Source organism: Nycticebus coucang, chromosome 13 (assembly GCF_027406575.1).
Source record: "Nycticebus coucang isolate mNycCou1 chromosome 13, mNycCou1.pri, whole genome shotgun sequence".
Lineage (NCBI taxonomy): Eukaryota > Metazoa > Chordata > Mammalia > Primates > Lorisidae > Nycticebus > Nycticebus coucang.
Window position 1 is genome coordinate 79559711 of NC_069792.1, and position 20141 is coordinate 79579851.

General features: G+C 38.5%; 1 protein-coding gene across 1 annotated transcript in view; it reads right to left on the reverse strand.

Annotated features, from left to right (window-relative positions):
• Positions 1–20141, reverse strand: part of EXT1 (exostosin glycosyltransferase 1) — a 294565-nt gene that overhangs the window by 21530 nt on the left and 252894 nt on the right. Inside the window, exons 2-5 of the mRNA XM_053559448.1 lie at positions 15907–16000; positions 14247–14354; positions 9812–9931; positions 2634–2766 (exon numbers count right to left, since the gene is read on the reverse strand). Of these exons, the coding sequence (XP_053415423.1) occupies positions 2634–2766; positions 9812–9931; positions 14247–14354; positions 15907–16000 (455 nt within the window). The remainder of the gene's footprint in view (positions 1–2633; positions 2767–9811; positions 9932–14246; positions 14355–15906; positions 16001–20141) is intronic.

A 20141-nucleotide genomic window follows, 5' to 3' on the forward strand; every position in this document is an offset into this window, starting at 1 on the left:
CTGGAGTGAATGTTTCCTCCTAGCATGTTTCCCTTCACTTCTTATGTCCTGAGAGGGCAAAAACAAGGTGAAAAGCTCCTAGTTCACTACTGCCTGAGTCTACAGACCTCCGTACATTCCAGATCAATGTCCATTTCTGGATTTCTCCTTTTGAAGTCCTTTGCCTCCCTTGGTGATGTTTCTTTGATCTGTCTTTGGCTTTTTAGGTACTATCAATGTCTAAACACACACACACACCCCTCACTCACCACTCTCAAGAAAGGCTCTGCTCTAGTCACTCTGTCTTCATACGGATTGAACTACATGTGCTACCTTTCCCAGGGTATTTCCATCTGTCTTTTTTTTTTTTTTTTTGTAGAGACAGAGTCTCACTTTATCACCCTTGGTAGAGTGCTGTGGCGTCACACAGCTCCCAGCAACCTCCAACTCCTGGGCTTAGGCGATTCTCTTGCCTCAGCCTCCCGAGTAGCTGGGACTACAGGCACCCGCCACAACACCCGGCTATTTTTTTTTTTTGTTGTTGTTGTTGCAGTTTGGCCAGGGCGGGGCTTGAACCCACCACCCCTACCCACTGAGCCACAGGCGCCGCCCTATTTCCATCTGTCTTATTCTTAATTCTGTAATGAATGGGTTTTGCCTAAGAGTATTTCCAGGAGTGACTAGCTAGTGGGAAAGGTAAAAAGAACATCAAGGCCCGATTATCTAGGTCACAATTCCTCCACTGAGCAGGGCTGAGACCTGAAAAAGATTACTTGACTCGGTTTCCACGTTGAGAAGTGGGCCCGGTTGTAATAGCACCAAACATGTGCAGCTAGTGTGAGGATGACATGAAATAAGTTACGGCTCACAAAGCACTGAGAATAAGACTCAGCAAAGTACTCACTAAGTGTCAGCTGTGGTCGTCATCCCCGTCCTCACCACCCCACCCCTCTCACCCCATCTGGAGAGGAAGTCTCCTTACTCTAAGAATCTCTTTTTTGCAGAGCAGTGAATCGCTGAGAGAAAAAGTGATGCAGACTTCTACCACTTGACACCTCTGAAGCCTTAGTAGAAGATCAAAAAATACAAAACACCATTGCCAGCATAGCGCTAGAAGGGAGATGGCCTCCCCCTTAAAGAGTTTCCCCATAAGAACTCACAAAGACATTCGACAGGTGAAGAGCCTTTTAAAACTTCATCAGTTTAGGCCTACTAATTTGGCACATTAAATGTGAATGAGAGTGTGCAGGGACATTTAAGTTAAGCCTTGGTATTGATGGGATAAAGGTTAAATCAGACTCTATATATTAAAGGATTATACAAATATTTTATAGAGAAAATTATATCATCCAATAGAACTTTAATTATATGTTAGAAAGAAATTAACCTTCCCAATAGCTCCACAAAGTTCTGACAGGTAAGAAGAATAATCCTGTCTGAAGGACTGCCTTTTTAACAGTAAGATTAAGCCACTACTTGGAGATTGTCTGATAATGGTTTAAGAAGCATCATATTTACACACCTCTAATGTGCTAACTCCAAATGTAGATCTCAATACTTTGCAATGTATAGAAATTCTTATCAACTCTGCCTTAATCTGACAATTACTAACTTCTAAATAAGTTACCTGATCTATATGCATCATTTGCTCAATTAGATATGATCCCCAAAATATGTTTGGTTTGGATTAAAAAAAGGCTCTTTGTCACTGGTTGATGCTTTAGGTCATGAATTTCTCTAGGTTCCACTTAGCAATTGCAAGCTAACATACACCACTTAAAAAAAAGATGAGCTTGTTATGGAGAACAAGAGCATTTAGGTAGAAAATCTTGAGTTTTTTTGCCACATCAACTTGAGAGCAAGATGCTTTATTACCTCAGGATTTCTCAAATTTGGAACTATAAATGAGGAAAAATGTCTAAGATGTTATTAACATGAGAACAGCTGGGGCTCCAAACACACTAATGTGTAAGACAATAGCAGGAGCCCCTTGCAGAGCTCCGTCCCTTGGCTACTTACTTCCTTTTGCTTATTGTAATTAGACTAAAAACTGCTTGAGGACCCAGCTTATATCTTATTTGATTTTTTATTTCTAGCACCTGACATCTATTAGCATAGCAAGTAAAAGGAAAATAATAAATGTTGAAAGAATAAATAAATCTGCCCTTGTCATTTATTCTTAGTTTTCCTTCCACTTTGTTCAGTTTTTCTTCAATATAGGATAGAGATGCTGGGATAGTGAAAAAAAAAAAAATTAAAGAGGACTTGTCTAGTTTCATCTTATATATGATGGGGCTTAAAATCATAGCTAACCCACTGCCATGTTCAAAGTGATCCATAATTTGGAGAGCCTATTTCTCAAAAAAATAAATAAATAACTCTACTAAATGTGAAGTAGAGCCACACAATTCATTTTGCAATGCTCTGCTGGAGAAAAGCAAAAAAAAAAAAAAAAGAAAGAAAAGGAAAATGTACAATCTGCAAATTTATAATTCTTGAACTTGATATGTCACTTATAACAGGGCTCCAGGAATCAATCTCCAAGGCAGACTGTTACAAAGACCCTATCACAAAATCGAAGAATCAAGGGGCTTTAGTTCTGTATGACATCTTAGGGGTAAATGAGGGCAGCTCCCTAAAAGGAATTCACTTACCTAAATTAGCATAGTAGTAAGGAAAATCTCCCAGATAAGATGAATACTGTGGTAGTACGAACAGTCCTCCAGGATGTTTGTTCCATATTAAACTGTTACGTGATATGTGCTTGAATATTCTGTCCTGAATAATCTAGAAAGTAAAACCATAGCACAGGGTGAGGAAAAGACCCTTAGGAGATTTGGTAAGAGTCATGCCCAAGCCAAATTTGAAGAATGATGGCACTCCGAGTCGTGATTCTACTCCTCAGCCCTAATTCTCCAGATAAAAAAAGGTAAGGAAGACAGAGAGAGAGAGATGGAACAATGAAAAAAAAAAAAAAAATAGGAGAAAGAGAAGAATTATGGCCCAACCTCCTAATCAAATTTCAGTTAACCCATGCATCCTATCTTGTCTTTCTATAATAAGGAGTCCATGCTCATTTCAAAATAGACTTCGGGGAGCAGTTAGCCTCTTCTTGCTGGTTGAGCATCTAGCAGTGGTCCCAGAATCACTTCAGGAAGACCTGTCAGTGTAGCCCAGGTACGGACTGAACTGAGCGCGCACTAAAGGCACCACACGCTCCAGGAGCTGTTGAGGTTTTGATCTGTTCCTTTAATTCAGGAGGTAAATTTATTTCCTTGTCGTATTTTATTTTCCTTTCAAAGTCAACTGCGGGACTTTGGGTACTGGTTAATGACGTTTTTCTACATTTCATCTTGAAAAGTAGGAGCTAACAATTGCTCAAAACATCCTACATAAATAGGGCAAGAACCATGGCATAGGAAGACTAATAACAGCCAGCTAGTTCATTAGTTTCTTTGGACTTTGGGACCCTGCAGATCATTAAATTCTACATTTAGAGTCAAACATCCATCCTGAATCATTTGTCAGTGGAATGTGATTAGGCCACATTACGGCCTTCTCTCTGGGACTCTCAAACTCTTGTAATTACACCATCCACTCATTAAGATACAATTTGGCAAACAAGTAACTCAATACAGAATTCTATGTTTTCAGCAAATTTTTTTGAATTAAAAAAAAAAAGAAAGAAAAATTCTGCCATAAATCTTGAGAGATTTAAGACCCAAATCACCATTTTCCAGGTCCCCATTTACTGCGATCTGATTTTAAATACAGATCATTCTAAATGGAGTTTTATTATTTGCTAAGGTTATTAACACCCTCATCTCATCCCACAAGGTGACAAGGTAAGTAATGAAATGGGCTGCATTTTTCTTTGTGAACCTTATCATGTTTATTTTCCTAATGAGAGAGAAGGAGAGAAGCAAGGAAGAAATTTTAAAAAACTCAAATAACTTAGTTCAATGATTTCTGTATTTTATCTTTCATGCAGACCAAAGTGCTAATTTTACATAGCTGTGCAGAGATATCTAATTTGGTGGAGATATTAGGACCCGAGCTAAAAAACTGGTGTTTACTGTTTGTGGTACAACAGGGATGTGTTAAAATGCTGTTGTCTATGCATTAATTATGAGAAAATTGCCACGGTTGTGAAGAGGTTTCACATGGCTAGCAGTTTCACTCTGTATAGTATTCAATCCACTTTTTTATTATTTGTACTTTCCAAATCTGTCTATTTCCATTTATAGTTTTTCATTTAGATCTTTTCCTTTTTTGGTTTCCAAATTTATCTATCGTTCAGCATGTAGTCACTTAAATAAGTTTAGGTATCAAAACAGAATAAATTGACAATAGACAGCATTGTAAATCCACCTTACAGACCAATGACATGGAGCTCAGAGCTGTCATAAAATGGGCCATGATTCACACTGGGTGCCGCATGGCCTGCTTCTCCTTGTCATAGACTATCCTTTTGGTTCAGTGTCATAACCTTGTTACCTTTTAAAATTCAAGGCTATGATAATAAGATATTGTAGCCCTCTTCTGAAATACCAATAAGCATTTTATACAGTCTTCAAATGGATCTTGACAGAGGGTTATCAGTACAGGCATGAGAGCTTTATCAAATGTTGAATTTAACCCGGGTCAAGCAATTGGCTACCTTTGTGTATCACTTTCCTCATTTGTAATAAAACAATAAAATATCATATTAATTATAACAACCTCTTAGAATTTAAGAAGAGCTTCCTAAGTTTTTATATTTAAGACTATATTTGCCTTTAAAATAAAATCTCATTCTTGTGTTCATTTTCTAAGTACTGGCTTTTCCAATTTTACAGCTGTAGTATCTTAGTTATATCATTAATGGTATCCATGGTTTACTTGTCCTAAAGGACCAACAATAGGGCATTTTTTCCATGCAAAGCAATGAATGTATTTATGGATACAATTTCCCACTCTTAGGATCAATTCTTCAGGACTTTGTCAATGGGGAAATCTTTTAAGTATTGCCAAGTGTCTTTCTGAAAGGTTTGTTTCAACTTGTCTTCTCAAAAATTTGAAAGAGTATGGGTCTCATTTCACCAAATAAAAAGATGATTTTTTTCTCTTTCCAATTATCCTGATCATTATACTGAACATCTCTCAGAATCTTTTCAAGGCACTTAGTACTTATTCTTTACTGTTACAGAAGAAGACATCACAGTTAGAGGCTGGATGCTTTTTTGGCTATAAAGAAAATCAATACACATATATACATAAGATTTTTTTTTTTTTTTGGTTGTGGTCCCAAATGGCACCCTCAATAAGGACAATATTTCTAATTAATATGAATTCAAAAAGAAGAACAGACCTCTGATTTTGCTTTTTTATGTGCCATCTGGTTTTCAAAATAATGGACTATTGGTTATAAGTTACAGTCATTCTGCGTGGCCCTGACTTAGTCTGTTGACCAAAGCAACACAGTCTAACACACACAGTGCCACCATATGCCATCTTGCTCTAAGCCAAAGCAATCTTCTATTTCCATTATCTCATTGATTTTAAAATATCATTATATAATAGCATGAGCAACACCATGGTTTGAATGTGCATGATTAGATAACTGCAGAGGAAAATGGAGCATACTTGATAAAATTCTACCAAATACGTGCCTTCCTAGATATCATTAGCTGTTTTCATATATTATTATAATCTCATGCACTTTTCTTTCACTCACCTTGATTATGACTAAGCTCCTATGATTCCATCCTTAGCGCTAGGTTACTGTGCAATATTCTGACAAATAATGGAACCCATAACGGAACACTGTCTTTGCAGTATTTCATCACTGTCCCCATTGTTACTTCTCAATTTGCAAACAAAAACTGAGCTCTGAAGAGCCTCACACTGATTAAATAGCTCCTTATTACTGGGATGCAGCATTAGGAAATTTTAATCAGATTGGAAAAACGTATTGTACTAACAACTTGACTTTGGTGTTGAAGAGAAAATGAGGTATCCTGTTTTCCAATGTGTCTAAGAACTACCTACAACTGTAGGGTTCTTAAATCTCTAAATCCCATTCCCATGGCCCAGGATATAGCAAGGAAGGAGATGAATCCAGAATTCTAGAGTCTGAATACAGAACATCTTCTGAGCAGAGAATCCTTAAGCGTACACTGCCTAAGGGTAGCTGTGAATTATTCTCATACCTTAGGAGGTAAGACAGTGACCAAATGACATATATCATCTATGTTCTAAGCCAAGTGGACATTTTTGATATGTGATACTTAAATTGTTCTTATAAACACATTGGCTTTGTGTATGTGGATGGCATTTTCTGCTATTTTCCCTGCTTTTCTGATTATGTTGTATTCTGGGGTAATGTGAGTTCCAAATTATTTTGGGTAACTGGATAGTCTCTCTCATCCAATTTGGTTGAGAGGTCAAATTGTCACAATCCAATCTTGGAACTACAGAAAGAGATTTGACAGTTGCTATAAATTTGAATGAAGTATTTGGTTTTTAGTGTTTTTTTTTTTTTTTTTTTAACTGCATTGCTAAAGAAACTGCCTGCCTTAAATTCAAGAGGGAAAAGGCCCTTCCAGGTTCAGGGATGAAACTAGCTTGACTTAAGATCCTGTTCTGATGAATGTAAAACATCCAGCTGTTATTACAGGATAATTGAGCACTGTTAACTTAATAGGCAAGAGACCAGATCTATGCAACAAACCATACTCAAAAGAAATATAATTAACGAGATACCATCTTTCATCTGGCAAATTAGCAATGTTGTGTATGTGTGTGTTTTAATTATGATTCGTAAGGCTGACAGGTGTACGGCAAGAGAGGGTCTCCCCCAGACAGCTGTGAGAGTCTAGGCCGATACACTATTTTTGAAGAGAAATTTAGCAAAATATAATATATTATGAGCACGAGAAATGCCTGCACTCTTAGATTCAGCAATTTAGGAACTCCATCCTAAAGAAATAGAAATGTAATTTAAGATACCTGCAGAAAGCCATTGGTTGGATAAAGACATATTATCTATAAAAAAAATTAGAAACGACATTAATAATAAACAATAATAGACTGGTTAAGTAAATAGAGGTGCTCCATAGGATGGCATATTGAGGGGAAGAAAATTAAAATGTCATCTGGATTGATTAGAGATAAACAACGAAGGGCAGACTTAAAAGGTCAAAAAAAAACCTAAAGATGCATGAAAGTAGCACGTGAAGACGCCAAGGAAAGAATAACTTAAGAAATAAATGTATTGGGAAAAAAACAACAATTAGTTTTCATTTTTAAAAAATGGAAGATTAGTGGGCAGCACCTGTGGGCAGCGCCTGCTGGGCGCTGGCCCCATATACCGGGGGTGGCGGATTCAAGCCCGGCCCCAGCCCCCCCCCCCAAAAAAAACTGCAAAAAAAAGAAAAAAAAGATGTTTTATATAAAAGTATATTGGATTAAACAATTAAATAGCTAAAGGTAAAAAAAATCAATTATGGAAGTACTGGAAAAATGTAACATGTGTATTTATGTGTATGTATATATAAAAATATAGGTCAAAACAGGTTAGAAACAATAGTAAGTGAAGAAGATAAAGATAAAAAAATTGTCCAATACTTAAAAAAAAAAAAAAAAACAGGAAGACACATTAAAAATTGAGGAAAACATTTGCAAGAGAAATGTCAGGGGTTAATATTTTTAATATAGTAAGCTCTTAAAAGTCAATAACAAGGGGGGGGAGTTAATAACAAAACTCACGGCCATCTCTATGTCTTTGTAAGTTGCCTAACCAAGAACATATGAATAATATTCATTTTTTACTAATGTACTAAGAAATAAAAAATTTTTAAAAAAAGATTTATCATTTTTAAAGGTACAACATCCAATATTAGTGAAAATGAAAAAAACCTAAAATAATCAAAACAGTTCCTCTCAGATAAGCTGGTGGGACTATAAATTCATTCAGTTCTATTGCAAGAAAACTGGCAAATCATATTAGAAATCTTAGCATTTGGCACATTCTTTGAATGAGGACTTCAAACTCATGGAATTTATTCTAAGAAAACAATCTTGAATCTGCACAATTTGGCCTTAAGACTATTTTCTTCCATGATGTGTATAATGATGAAAAACCAGAAACAACTGGAATGTACCCAATTTGAGAATTAATTTAAATAATTAAGTTTTATTATGAATGGAATATTATATAATCATTAATGTAATTGCAGCAAAAATCTAATAACACGGGACAATATTAACTTTATTAAGCAGGAAAGCAAATTACAATGTGAGTATAGAAAGACTCCTTTTAAAACTAAAAATTATAATACATTTTAAATTTACATATAAAAATAAATATATATGCGTATGTGTGGGTATATATGTTGATAGTTACTTTGTGTGGGCAAATTGGGTTTTTATGCTCTAGATATTTTCATTATTTTCTAAAATGAACATGTACTTCAAGAGCACTCTCCAACAAGAAAAAAAAATAATATTAACTTTCTTTAAGAAGGGTCTAGGAAGGATTTTGAGTGGAGAACAGGATTAAAGAAGAGAACAGACTTGATTAAATATTCAAATCTGCTGCTATGAACAGAAGTGACAACTCAATCAATTTTAATCAAGGAGAAAGTTTTGGGGGGAATAAGTAAGGTTGGCTTATCAGAAGGAAACCCTTGGAAATCATTATGATCCTTCAGGAGGATGGGCCTGGGTCCTAAAGAGGCTTTTAAACTGAATTCCAGTATGAAAAAAATGCACACTGTCCCAGAGAAGACACCCACCAGAGTTTGCCTTGAGGTGAGAGCAAGAGCCCAAGCTGGGCTTGGGGTAGATACATGCTCTGGTGTGCCTGGGCATTACCAGCACCAGCTCTGATGCTCAGGATCACCAAATGAGGCTGCACCAAATGGGCTGATTTTTTTTGTTGATATTAGACTTCTTCAACTATGCTCCAAATCATATTAGCTTCCAGAGCAATAAACCAGTAATCACTTTTCCAAAGAGAATTCTCCAAAAATTAGGCCATGAATGAATGCCCTACCTCATTTTGTGAGCACCTCAGAGTCACCTCTCCAGAGCATCTTTGCTCTCCCTCCCTCAAGCCCATAATTCATGAGTGTGCAGTTTTCTAAATATTTTCTTAGCTCTTTGTGCTACTTTGGTTTAACCTCAGGCCATTGCTATCTGCTCAATTTCCAAAGGTTTTAATCATCTCCAGGCTTCCCTTTCTTTTTTTTTTTCCTTCTTACTTTAAAAAGAACAACTTAAAGATGGGTACCCATCCGCCAAAAGTTTTCCTGCTTTCATAAAGTTTAACACCTTCTGTAGCACATTGGTTCAATCCTGATTTTCCTCTTAATACAACTTTGCAACATCAACGCTGGTTGTTTGGATGGCCTACGTCTTGGGAATTAATTTTGCCATCCCCCAATGCCACTGGAGTGCCCAGTCAACTATTCACACTTAGAGAATGGTAGAGGATTTTCCCTACCATGGGTCACTATCTTTTTTTTAAAAGGCCTCCAGAAATATGTCTTCAAAGGATGTCATTGAGTGTGAAGGACAGGAAGACAGTTATTACCCACGTATTTCTGAAATGATGTAAGACAGAGCCAGTTTGTGTCAAGGAGTATAATTTCTCCTCATGTTGGTTTTCCTCTGTGGAGTTTGTCTAGAATGGGGGTGTTTATTTGCCTGGACATGGCAAAGGGTTAACTGAAAGAAATTTTGGTTTTGCCCCATTCCACCCATCACACAGCATCATGAGCAAAACAGAAGGGTGAAAGAAGTATGTAGAGGAACGCTATTGAAGCAAGAGCCAAGCTGTCTCACTTACCTCTAGTGTAGTTAATACAATCTTCTCAACTGAAGAAAAATAAGCCTCCCACAAGAATTGTGTCTGCTGTCTAAGTGCTAGGATTTTATCCTGATGAATAGACCTGATTGTAGAAGGAATCTGTAACACAAGTCGAACATAGGAATTATAACTGTAAAACAAAGAGATGGCATTTCATCAAAATAACCCAGCTGGGTTAGGCTTTTAATTCTTTATAGCATTCGGCTTCTAACATACAGATCAACTATTATACAAATCGCCAGCCATTAAGAACTAAGAACTAATCGCCAGTCCCAAGAACTGTCAGACACAAACAGCACTTATTGGGAATCAGCCTCAATGGCCTTGGAGGTGTGAAAATTCTAGTTCACCTCTGCGATTCAGGAGCAGCTTATCAGTTGTTTAGGGTGATCCTACAATCACAACTGTTTCCTGAAATCCTTGACCCCGTGCATGGACAACCAGATTTTACCGAGGAGTAGCTACAAGTCTTGGAAAAAGACCAAAAACCTCGATCTCCCAAGCACTTCTAAGATCTGTCACCCCAGGAACTATAAAATATTTATAAAAGAATTTTTTTAACAGAATGTCTGTGAGCCTCCCCATCCAACTGAAGTCAGTCATTTTTATGTGCACATCCCTCCCTTCCTCACCCCCTGAGACTTTCTGCTTCCTACATATCTCTTTCTGGTTTCAGCCCTGACCCCAGCCTGACTGTATCTCTCAAATGCCATATATATTTAGCCATCACTACTAACCAGGCTACACAATTTTAAAAGAAGGCACTATGTCCTATTCATTCTGCTACACGTTTTCAAACTAGGAGAGTAGCTCGTATGTAGTAGTTATTCAAGAAATAAGAGCTGAACTGCGTATGACCATATGAAGCCATGTGGGTACGGTAGCAGTTTAGTTCGATGGTTCCAGGAGTTTCTAACCTTTTGGTTTTTCTGCACCACTTTGGAAGAAGAGTTGTCTTGGGTCACATATTAAATACATAAACACTAACGAAAGCTGGTGAGAAAAAAACAAATAAAATGTTTGTGATAACTTTTATGATGCCCACCAGACAAGCAAAAAGGGTCCCCACATAATCCACATGCAGCCTGTGGGCCGCAGGCTGGATACCCTTGAAACCATTAAGCACAAGGGCTAGATCAGGGGGGGATTCTCTGCTGTGCTTCCTTGGTCAAGTTAGTTGATTTCCCAAAGATTAAAATCCTCATTTGTAAAATGCAGATACAGAATTCACATCATAAGGTTGTAATGAAGGGTATGTAAATGCTTAGCACGGTGCCTAGAACTCGGGAAGCTTAATTAACATAGCTTATTATCATTACTATGACCATTATGGGCATTAGGATGAAGCTGTTTAAAGCTGGACCAACTGCTTGATGTCTGCATGTGAAATTTTTGGGTCTAGAGCTCTGAAATGGACTTCCTGGGTTTCTGGTAAATTTTCTGGGCTTGCTCCCTATTTTCACTTACAGTTCAAGGTCTGTTTCATTTATGGAGTCTGTGCTCTTAAGGGAAGATTCCTTGTGATTAGCAACTGCCCTTTTGCGCTCCCCTCTTTCTGCATGCTTGCTTCCATAATGTATGACTAATCAGACAGACATGGGAGCCTGGGCTGAAGGAGGAATGCTCTGTTAGCTGCTTTAATAGGAAAGTTACCCAAGGCATTTGACTAAGACTATAATGGAGTTTGCACTGGAGGGGAAGGAGGTGGCAGCACATTTTTTTGAGTCAAGACTCCCTTTAGGAGGAGAAATAAAATTGCTTCACAAGAAAAGCAAGAAATGCTCCCTTGCTTTGCCAGTGTCCAGAACTAGATAGTAAATCTCTATCCCAAAGTGTATATCAGGATTCACAACACTGAAGAAACACGGAGGAAACAGGTACAGGAGAAACACTGGCAGGCAAATATTAGGCTGCAACCAGAGGTCAACTTCAAATGTAATTAAGATATTCTCCAAGAAGGCAGAGAAACCATTCACATCATAGAACCCTGACAAGTCCAAGATAATTTATTTTTATTTACTCACTGAGAATATTATCTAGATTGCCAAAGAAAGATAAGAAAAAAAATTATCCGGTTCAATTTTCATAATCATGCCCTCTTCTAAATGTCAATAGTATTTTCTAAGAGTTCTATAGGTTGACATCACTGTTTTATTGTGACCATGAGGAAAGAGTCTATTAGAAAAATGCCTAAAGCTATCATTGCTATGTAGTCTTCAAAAAATTGAGTGTGCTGGGGTTATGAATGAAGAAAATCACAGATTCGCCTACCAATACCATTTTCCTCTCTCATAGACATATAAACCACGTCCTGATCTCAGGGCATCAAGTGGAATGTTTTCTATTGGTTTGTGAGTGTGATACAAGGATCTGACCGCATTCTGCACTGTGCTCTGGAAGACAATTCCAAACGACTGAAAAGACGGAAGTTCAAGCTTTAATGGCCTTTGGCTATTGGTTATTAATCTGCTATCCAAGAGACAGGAATGAAGAGAGTGATAAATCCACTCCAATTTGCCCAGATTGTTCTGGAAGCTGCAGAACTCGAGGAAGTCTTAATAAAAGGTCATGTTTGGTAACAGAACTAATGGAATCCACCAAAATAGATATAAGGAAACAACATTAAGCTCTCTTGGTGACATGATGACAAGAATATATGCAAATAAAAACATCCAAGCTGTTCTAAAACAGGAAATGAAAAATTGTAACATAACAACAACATTTCCCAGAGCAGACATTTGGGCTCAGTGCCAACTCTTTTAAAACCATTGTTAACGACAGTACAGTTGCTGTTCAATATGGAGGCAGCTGTGCAAAGACAAGCTGCACAGGAAAGGGGAAAAACACCAGCAAGTCTGGGTGGGTGGGTGCGTGGAATGAAAAACAGCATCTTCCGAGGGAAGCCAAAGAGGAGCATCAGAAGGTGAAACCCCCATCAGCTTCAAGGATATGGTAGAGACTGCACCACCACCATTCAGCATCCCCGCATGCTCTCCATACCAAAGACAAACTCCCAGCTTCCTCACAAATTCACAGGAGCAGTGGTATAAAAATGGAGAAATCATGGGTAATGTTTTTAATTCCCTTTATTTCCCAAATTTCCTTTAATGATCATATATTATTTTAAAAAAACATAAAAGAAGGAAAAAGCCAACACAGAAAAGCATCACATGTGTCATTTTTGCTTGGCCTTTCATGAGTAAATGATTTAGGAATCATTTCGCACTATCTCTGCATGGAGAGACCTCTTCCTCATTATTTCTATAAGCATTTTCTTAAGGAATCAAAATGGAGAATCATGAGCATTGAGTATTTTTCACAAATACTCCAGACCCCTTTATCAGTGAACACCTAAGAAATCTAACTGCATTTAGGGCAGGAGATTTTGTCATTATTCCACATCACAGATTCTTCTTTGGTTTCCAAGGTCCAAGGGGCTACTGAGATCATACACCTGACTACCAGGCAAAAGGAATGTGTCCAGAGCTGGGGTCTGGAATATTTCACATTTCTTAGCCCCCGGCCCTCTCAGTTACAGATATTTCACCTGTTGTACTAGGGAGAATGCTGCATTACTTCACCAGCCAACTAGGAGACTGGCCAGTAGCACAAAAGTAGAATTGGCAAATGAGTTAGAAACTCAATTTCCCAGGTATCAAAAACAAACAGAACAAACAAATAAGCAAGGAAATGAAAAGGAAAAAATCACTCTACAAAGACCTGTGGTAGTTCAAAGATAAAGTACGCAATGCCACAAAAGAAAAACATTAAAATAGTTTATCATTTTAGGAGAAAAGAGCATGGCAACTTATGTTGAACCTAAAATATGACTGGACAAGAGTTGGAAATCCTTGGGGACTATGTCCAGCCAAGGATTTCTCTGAGTACTAGCGCCCCCCGAAGGCAGCCCTTGAGCAGTCTGAATTTTTCTTTGGGGCTGCTCTTTTAAATCTCCATCCTACAGGTAACACTTGCTCAGGCACCCAGACTGGATCATTTGGGGGATCTCAATACTAACCACAAGAACAAACCCTAGAGACTTTTCTCTTTCTGAAAATTAACCTGCAGAACCAGGGGAAAGGAATACGAGGCAGCAGGGTCTTATAAATGTTCTCTGGGATCATCTATAAAAATTACCCCCTGAAAGGGGTGGAGATCCACCTTTTCTCATGAATCACAGCTCATGTTCTTTACCTGCAACCTCTTCTCCGAATGTATTCTGTGGGCTTGGGTAGATTTTGTTTTGGAAAGTGAACAATGCCAAATTAAATGACTTCATATTCACTGTGACACGGGCACTTTTCTCCTGATAAAATTTCTTTTATAAAGTTGACCTTTTGGATTCATCTTCTCTGAACATTCGGATGGGGGCAGCAATCTGTCGATCTGCTGAAGGCCACAGCCCCTTCCTTACCTGTAATAATAATCTCTCATCGCCTATGACGGCAGCTTGGTTCCAATTAATCACTTCAGAGAATGGCAACTCCCATCCATTGCTGAGCATCACAGGGACGCAGGCAGCCTGTGCAAAAAGGGAGACTTCATGAGTTTGAGGAAAGCAACAGCAGCAATGGCTCCAATCAGGGTGAAATCAGTGCAAACTCAATTACTGGCATTTCCTACTTTGCAGGGATCCTAGACTGCTTAGGCCAGAAGGAAAGTAAGATTTTAGGAGTTATCGAGTGGCCTGACGGTTGTACAGACTAGATTTGAATATTTGCAAATGTTGCCCCAGAAGGCTAAAACCCCATTTCTTTTCTAGAACATGATTTGGCTGATCTTACTTCCATGGAGATGATTAGCCTTGTTGGAGAAGTTTTATGGATGTAACCAAAGCTTGCACTAATAGAATCTGAGCATAAAACCAGCCTTGAATATAAATGGTTGTGTCAATGTAACTGCCCCACGTCTACTCCCAAAGTAGTTTATCCCAATGTCATGAGCAACAAGGAGCAGAGAGAGCTCAGCATTTTGTGGACTTAACTAGTAGTGCAAGGTGTTCACCCTTCCCTTGCTCTGTAAATACCTAATCAGAACCCTGTTCTCTTCAGTGAGAAGTGATCCAAACCACAATCATACCAATTTACTGTCTGCATTGGGATGGAATAGCCAAGATACCGTAGGTTAATGACAAAATGTGGGTTCAAAATAACTCATAATCCAAGCCAGAGAACAACTTGCTCCATGTGCCATCCCGGGGTCTACAAGAAAATTAGTGATGGCTGCTTTGCAGAACACAAAGAGAGAAGTCGCAATGACTGTCAGAGAAGGAAGCTCTTCTGTCGAAGACATGACAGTGATCTGCAGTTAGACGGGCAGGGTCAGAAGTTATGAGGCATTGAGACAGACACACAGACTCAGGCACAGCACAGTGCAGAGCACAGAGGAGGAAAGAGCACGGTAGCAACGGGCCAAGGAAGGGGGGTCGGCAGACACGTTGGGCACGTGCTTTCTCTTTGCAGCTGAAGAAGGCTGGATGCTGCTTCCAGGTGGGAAATGCCGATGACAGTCTCAGCATTTCTGCAGAGTGAGGTTGATGAGCCACAGACTCCCATGAAGGCTCCAGAGCTGGAGGCAGGACCTCTGAACTCAAAGCCTCAGCATAGCATCACTCCACTGGGAACCACTTTCAGAAATTAAAGGAACTGAATGATGGCCAAGACAGGGACAGGACAGACAATTTTGCTTTTGGAGAGCACCAACAATAAACTATTACCATTGCTCTTGAGACTGGCTTCCAGGAGAAGGGCAGGGCCCCTTTGAGGAGCCCAGCTGGGCTGCCTGGTCGGCCAGACTGGCAATCAGATGCCTTCTGTTTGCAAACATGACCCGGAAGTATCCACCTTTCCTAGTAGTTAAATGGTTTAATTTTATCATGTCCAAAGATAATGAATAAATCCTCCCCAATTCCCTACTTTTCCTAAGTGTTTCAGATTTTCTTGGGAAAAATTTCAAATCATCCAGGGAAATGACACCTTTTCTCTGAGCTTTCCCAGGAGAGGTGATAAGGTTAAACCTACCCGGTCTGACTTCAATCCTCAAGCCTATTCTGGGGAAGTTTCAGGGTCTCTTACCTGCAAAGCCTCCAGGAATCTGAAGGACCCTAGCCTGCGACCACGAGGAACCAGACAGAAAGTGGCATTGTGCAGCATTTCCCGATAATCATACCTGGAAAGAGAGAAGGCACAATCAGCAAACAAAGCCCCATTAGGAACGCAGGTGTGGCTGGCCATTGGTGGGTGCACATGTGTGCAAAGGTACCCACAGCAACTCGGGAAAGCACAGGTGGGCAGCCCTCACTTTTACATTTGGAAGAAAGGGCTTTTCACATGAATAAAAAATGTAAACCATCATGTTGGACAAAGCAATTAGGGTCTCTTTTGCAAAAGGTACATAAAAAACCTCGGTCTCGGTAAAAATTTGGCTCGTCCAGCCTTTACTTCCAAAATCAGATGTTTGTGTCTTGATGAAATATGTTGCCCCCATACACTAAAAAAAGACCAATAAATCACTGCCACTTCTCTTCTTTTAACAGCATAAAATTCAGCAAAATGAAAACTGCTCTTATTCCCACCCCTCAAATCCATGCTATCATGTTAAAAACTACTCAGGAAATCTCTAACGCAAGCAGAAAACAACATTTGTTTTTTCCTTTAAGATGGAGTTCCTGCATTGAATCAAAAACATTCCAATAAATATTTCTAAATAAGAATGGCTCACATGGCTTACAGGAGAAATAGGAGGTGAGGGAGAAGGGTGCGAGGCTAGGAAATGGTGGAAGAGAAATGACAAGAGAAAAGAAAATGAAGTGCTAAGTAGTAGCGGGTGTGGGAGACCGGGTTATGGAAGAGATGATCGATTCTTTTACTCAAATACCATTGAATGGCATTACGCTGTTTTTGCATTTTGAAAAAACACAAAACACAAGTGTCACCTGTTTCTTTATGCCAGTAAAGTTTAGGAAAGATAAAAAGCATTTCATTTGGTTTAGGACTGCCACTTTTAAAGTGATTACCACAAACACATTCCTATACAAGCAGTTTCAGGTACATTATCAGTTTAAGAAAACTTGGGAAACTAGAGATGGCTCGTGTCCTGTGAAGGCCCTGTTTCTAAGAGCCAAGATGAAATCACCCTCATTTTTCAAGAGCTTCCAATGCTGAGCAGACAGGTGTGACTTTGACAGTAGCATATGTCACCAGCATTCTCTGACTCTTAATAGTCTAATTTAATCATAGCCTGAAGGCACTGGGTTCCTCCTTCTTTTTGAGATATATACATTGATATTTTTAAAGTCCACATGTATTTTTATATTCTCATATAAACTAGGCATATGGGAATAAGCCAATTTTCAATTATAAACCTGTCATTAAGAAGAGACATCATGCAAAGGACCGTTTGCTTAAATAAGCGTGTACAACTAATTTGCACAAGAAAAGGTCACCATGAATGGATTAAGATTATCTCCATTGAGAATGAAATTAAAAAAAAAAAAACCTTGCCGCATTAATTAAATTGCAAAATAGACTTCAAAGTCATAAAGATTTTTAAGAAGGCTCACATTTAGCTAAATTAAAAAAAACTCTAAATGATGATGGCAAAGATCTTCTTTTTCTTCACCAAACACGGAAAAATAATTGACAAGTATCTTGAAGTTCAAATGTTGCTAATGTCTGAATTTCTGCCTAATACACAGAAAAGAGGAAAATGTTGTGTGTTCACACACACACACAAATATTTGCATAAAGTTGAAATTGAATTTTTTTTAATACAGAAAGGTCGAATATACTTCGGACTATAGCAAGGTTTAATAAATGGCTCAGAATAGAAAGCCCTGGGGGACTAGCACAGAAGGTCTTACATCCTCATCATTAGGCTACTAAAAATGTAAAACCCTATTAAAGTTCTGGATTGTAACAAGTTTCAAAGTTGCCAGCTGCAGAATTTACTTTAGGGTACAGTTGGAAGGAAAGGAAGGGCAGAAAACTTACAGGAAAAATTCAAATGACAGTTATAATAGGGTACTGACTTTAAATGGTTGTACAGAAGGATTATCTGCTGAGATAGCAAAGCAAGTTGATGGGAGGGAAGCTTGCATTCATCTACATAATAGGTCATATCAACTGTGGAGAGGGCACCCTTGCAGGAGCTCGCAACCCGGTACATGAGACTATGAAGAAAACACATGAGCTTTCTGGGCCTCAGTTTCCTCATCTGCAAAATGGCCCAGTTGGGTTAGATGACTAAAGATCCAGTTTTAACATTCCATTATCCTTTGTGTTATTTTTAGGTAAGAAAGAAGAACACCCTTTGAGAATATTCCACTGCTGTGAAAGTTTCTATGCCCATTATATGTGTGTGTGTATATTAATATATATTGGCCAGGTGTGGTTGCTCACGCCTGTAATCCTAGCACTCTGGGAGGCCGAGGTAGGTGGATTGCCCTGAGCTCAGAGTTTTGAGACCAGCCTGAGCCACAGCCAGTGTGAGACCCTGTCTCTACTAAAAAATAAAAAAATAAAAAGCCAGGCATTATAGCGGGTGCCTGTAGTCCTAGATACTTGGGAGGCTGAGGTGAGAGAATCACTTAAGCCCAAGAGTTGGAGGTTGCTATGATCTGTGCCACCACAGCACTCTACCTAGGGTAACATAGTGAAACTCTGTCTTAAAATAAATAAATAAATATTAAAATATGTAATATACACATCTGCTTGTATTTTCACAATGACTATCTAACATACGTGTACTCATATAGACACACATAGAACTTATACATGTATAACTCAGAACAATAATTTTCACACAGATTTCTAAGCATGCTCAGCCCATGAACTAGCCTTTCTTTTGGGCTCTATAGACAGTGAGCTTGTGATTGATCAGTCTGTTCTAACTGAAGGAGTAATGATGTCCAAAGCGGTACAGATAATGGCGCTGGTCTGGCCATGTGGTTGGTGCTCTCCCATGCAGCCATTTTGGTGCTTTCTTATACTCCACAACTATCTCCTTCTAGGTGCTTACACACATTCATGTATTTGGTCATTCTTTAAAGAAATACTGTTTCAGACACTGCCCAATTCCTACAGATGTAGGTCACAGAAGGTCTTCTCGGGTTGCTAGATCTACCCAAAAAATATCTGACAACTAGAAAATGCTGACGACTTGAGTGGGGAGGGGGTCTGCATTACAAGAAATTTTAGAAAACCTACCACACTAAACATAATGAACTCTATTGATTCCCTCCCCAGGAAAACAACAACTTAACTAGTCAAAAATTATAAAAACATTTATTTAAAGTCTCTGGAAATAGTCCCAAGGGCATAATGACAAATAGAGAAACATTTGTTCAAGAAAATCTACCAAATCTCCATAAACTAGGAGTCTAAAGAAGTTGAAAAAGGTAATGCATAAAAACCAAGAATGTGTTTGAAAAATCATATATCCGATAACGGACTTTTCTCTGGAATATATACAGAACACTTCTGACTCGACAATAGAAAAACAAATAATTCAACTTAAAAAGGGGTTAAGGATTTGAATAAACATTTTTCTAAAGAAAATATACAAAGTGCCAATAAGCACATGAAAAGATACCCAACATCATTAGTCATTAGGGAAATGCAACTCAAAACAACGAGATACCACTTTACACCCACCAGGATGGCTACAATCAAAAGAACAGATAAGAAACAAGCGCTGATGAAGATGTAGGGAAATTAGAACTCTTTATATATCCCCAGAACAATGGTAAAATGGTACAGTGATTTTGGAAAATAGTTTTCTAGTTCTTTTTTAAACTAAAAACAGACTTCAGCACATGACCCAGCAATTACACTCTTGGGCATTTATCCCACAGAAATGGAAACCTATGTTTTTGCACAGAAACTTGTCCACAAATGTTCACAGCAATTTTACCTGTAATAGCTGCAAACAGAAAACCACCCAAATGTCCTTCAATGCATGAATGATTCGACAAATTATGGTACATCCATGGTGGACAATACTTCTCAGCAATAAAACAGAACTATTGATGTACACAGCTTCAAGGAAATGATGCTTCGTGAAAAAAGCCAATCTCTAAAGGATACATATTGCGTTATGCCACTTACATGACACTCATGAAATTATGTAATTATAGGGGTAGAGAGTGGCTGGTGGTTACCACTGGTTGCAGGTAAGGGAGACTTGGTAGGTCAAATGATGAGAATGATCTTTTTAGATGGACTAATTCTCCCCTACTGCTTATGTTTAGAAAGGTGAATCATAATCATATGCTTCTTAAAAACAAAAGATAAGCACATGAAATCCTAAG